Source organism: Ailuropoda melanoleuca, unplaced genomic scaffold, assembly GCF_002007445.2.
Source record: "Ailuropoda melanoleuca isolate Jingjing unplaced genomic scaffold, ASM200744v2 unplaced-scaffold10677, whole genome shotgun sequence".
Taxonomy (NCBI): domain Eukaryota; kingdom Metazoa; phylum Chordata; class Mammalia; order Carnivora; family Ursidae; genus Ailuropoda; species Ailuropoda melanoleuca.
The window spans coordinates 1-1,355 of NW_023179034.1; the positions used below are offsets into that span (position 1 = coordinate 1).

Here is a 1,355-nt window from a genome sequence, read left to right on the forward strand (position 1 = left end):
GTCCTAATGAGAATTGCTCAGCCATCCATCCTGTTTACTGAATACCTACTGCCAGGCACTGTGGGGGGTGCAGTGTGCGAAACAATGAAAATACAAAGTAATTTGGTTACATTGCCTTTTTGAGAAGAGATGCTAATAATCTTTATGGCATCGTAATAAATAGAAGACAGAGGACATTGGGGGAGGAAATCTAGTTCTAAGCCACGGGGATCTGCAGAAGACAGAGCTGGCCTTCCAGTGAGAAAGGCTTTAGGAATTGCACTCTCAACGGAATGCGCGAAAGCAGGGCCTGAGATGTTGGGCTTGGGGTGCAGGCCCCAGAGGCTGGCAGGCTGCTGTGTGCATGCGTATGTGTGTTTCTTTGTGTCCTCCCATGGTGTGTGTGTGCCCTCAGCAATCCTGGCCTCCGCGAGCTCACTTCTGAGCTGGGACAGCTAAGCAACCTCTGGCAGTTGGACATCGAAGACCTGAACATCAACAACGTGCCCATGGAGATCAAAAAAGAAGGTAGGGCTTCCGAGGCAACCAGCCCTCCCCCCTCCACCCCCCTGCCCCAGGGAAAGAGGACTCAAGTCCAGTCGTTAAGGACCTGGGCTAGAAGCAGCTTGGGCTCTATGCTTGGGCAGGTGCCGTGAGATTACCCAGAAACTGATCATTGCTAAGCACCATCGTAGTGCAGTTAACCATATGATAAAGCTATCTGTGATTCTCTGGGCAGGAAGGATCTTGTCTTTAGGTCCTTGACTTTTGGACTCCACTTTTGGGGTAATTATGACTGCAGCTTCCCCGCATCTGACCCAATCGCCCTCTCCACTTCCCCCATTAGAACACATGGAAAGTGTTCCTTCAAGACGGGATTTTGTTTCCCAAGAGCTATGAGCATATTCTCGTCCGTATGTCAGCAGCGTCTACTTTCCCCGCTCTGTGATTTCGCGTAGGCCCCAAAGCGATGTTGTCTTACCTGCGTGCTCAGCTTCGGAAAGCAGAGAAGTGCAAGCTGATGAAAATGATCATCGTGGGTCCTCCTCGCCAGGGCAAGTCCACCCTCCTGGAGATCTTACAGACGGGGAGGGCCCCCCAGGTGGTGCACAGCGAGGCCACCATCAGGACCACCAAGTGGGAGCTCCAGAGGCCAGCTGGCTCGAGAGCCAAGGTCAAGGATGGTCGGCGTGCAGAGTCCCCATGGGTGGGAGGGAGCTTCCCGGGCCCCCTTCTCTCTCCTCTCCAGAGAGCCTGGGATATTCACAGCCTAGTGTCTGAGGCCCAGGGTATGTACAGGGTCCGCTGGATGCTGTCTCCAAACCAGCTCCTGCCAAGGGCAGTGAATAATTTCTTAATAATTTCTTAACATGACC

The 1,355-nt window shown here is 52.9% G+C and overlaps 1 protein-coding gene across 1 annotated transcript; it reads left to right on the top strand.

Annotated features, from left to right (window-relative positions):
- Positions 1-12: 12 nt before the first annotated feature.
- On the top strand, positions 13-1,348 carry LOC117797648 (leucine-rich repeat serine/threonine-protein kinase 1-like). The gene is made up of 2 exons (XM_034650059.1): positions 13-507; positions 939-1,348. The coding sequence occupies exons 1-2, from the start codon at positions 489-491 to the stop codon at positions 1,346-1,348; spliced, it is 429 nt and encodes a 142-aa protein (XP_034505950.1). The 5' UTR covers positions 13-488.
- Positions 1,349-1,355: the final 7 nt, after the last annotated feature.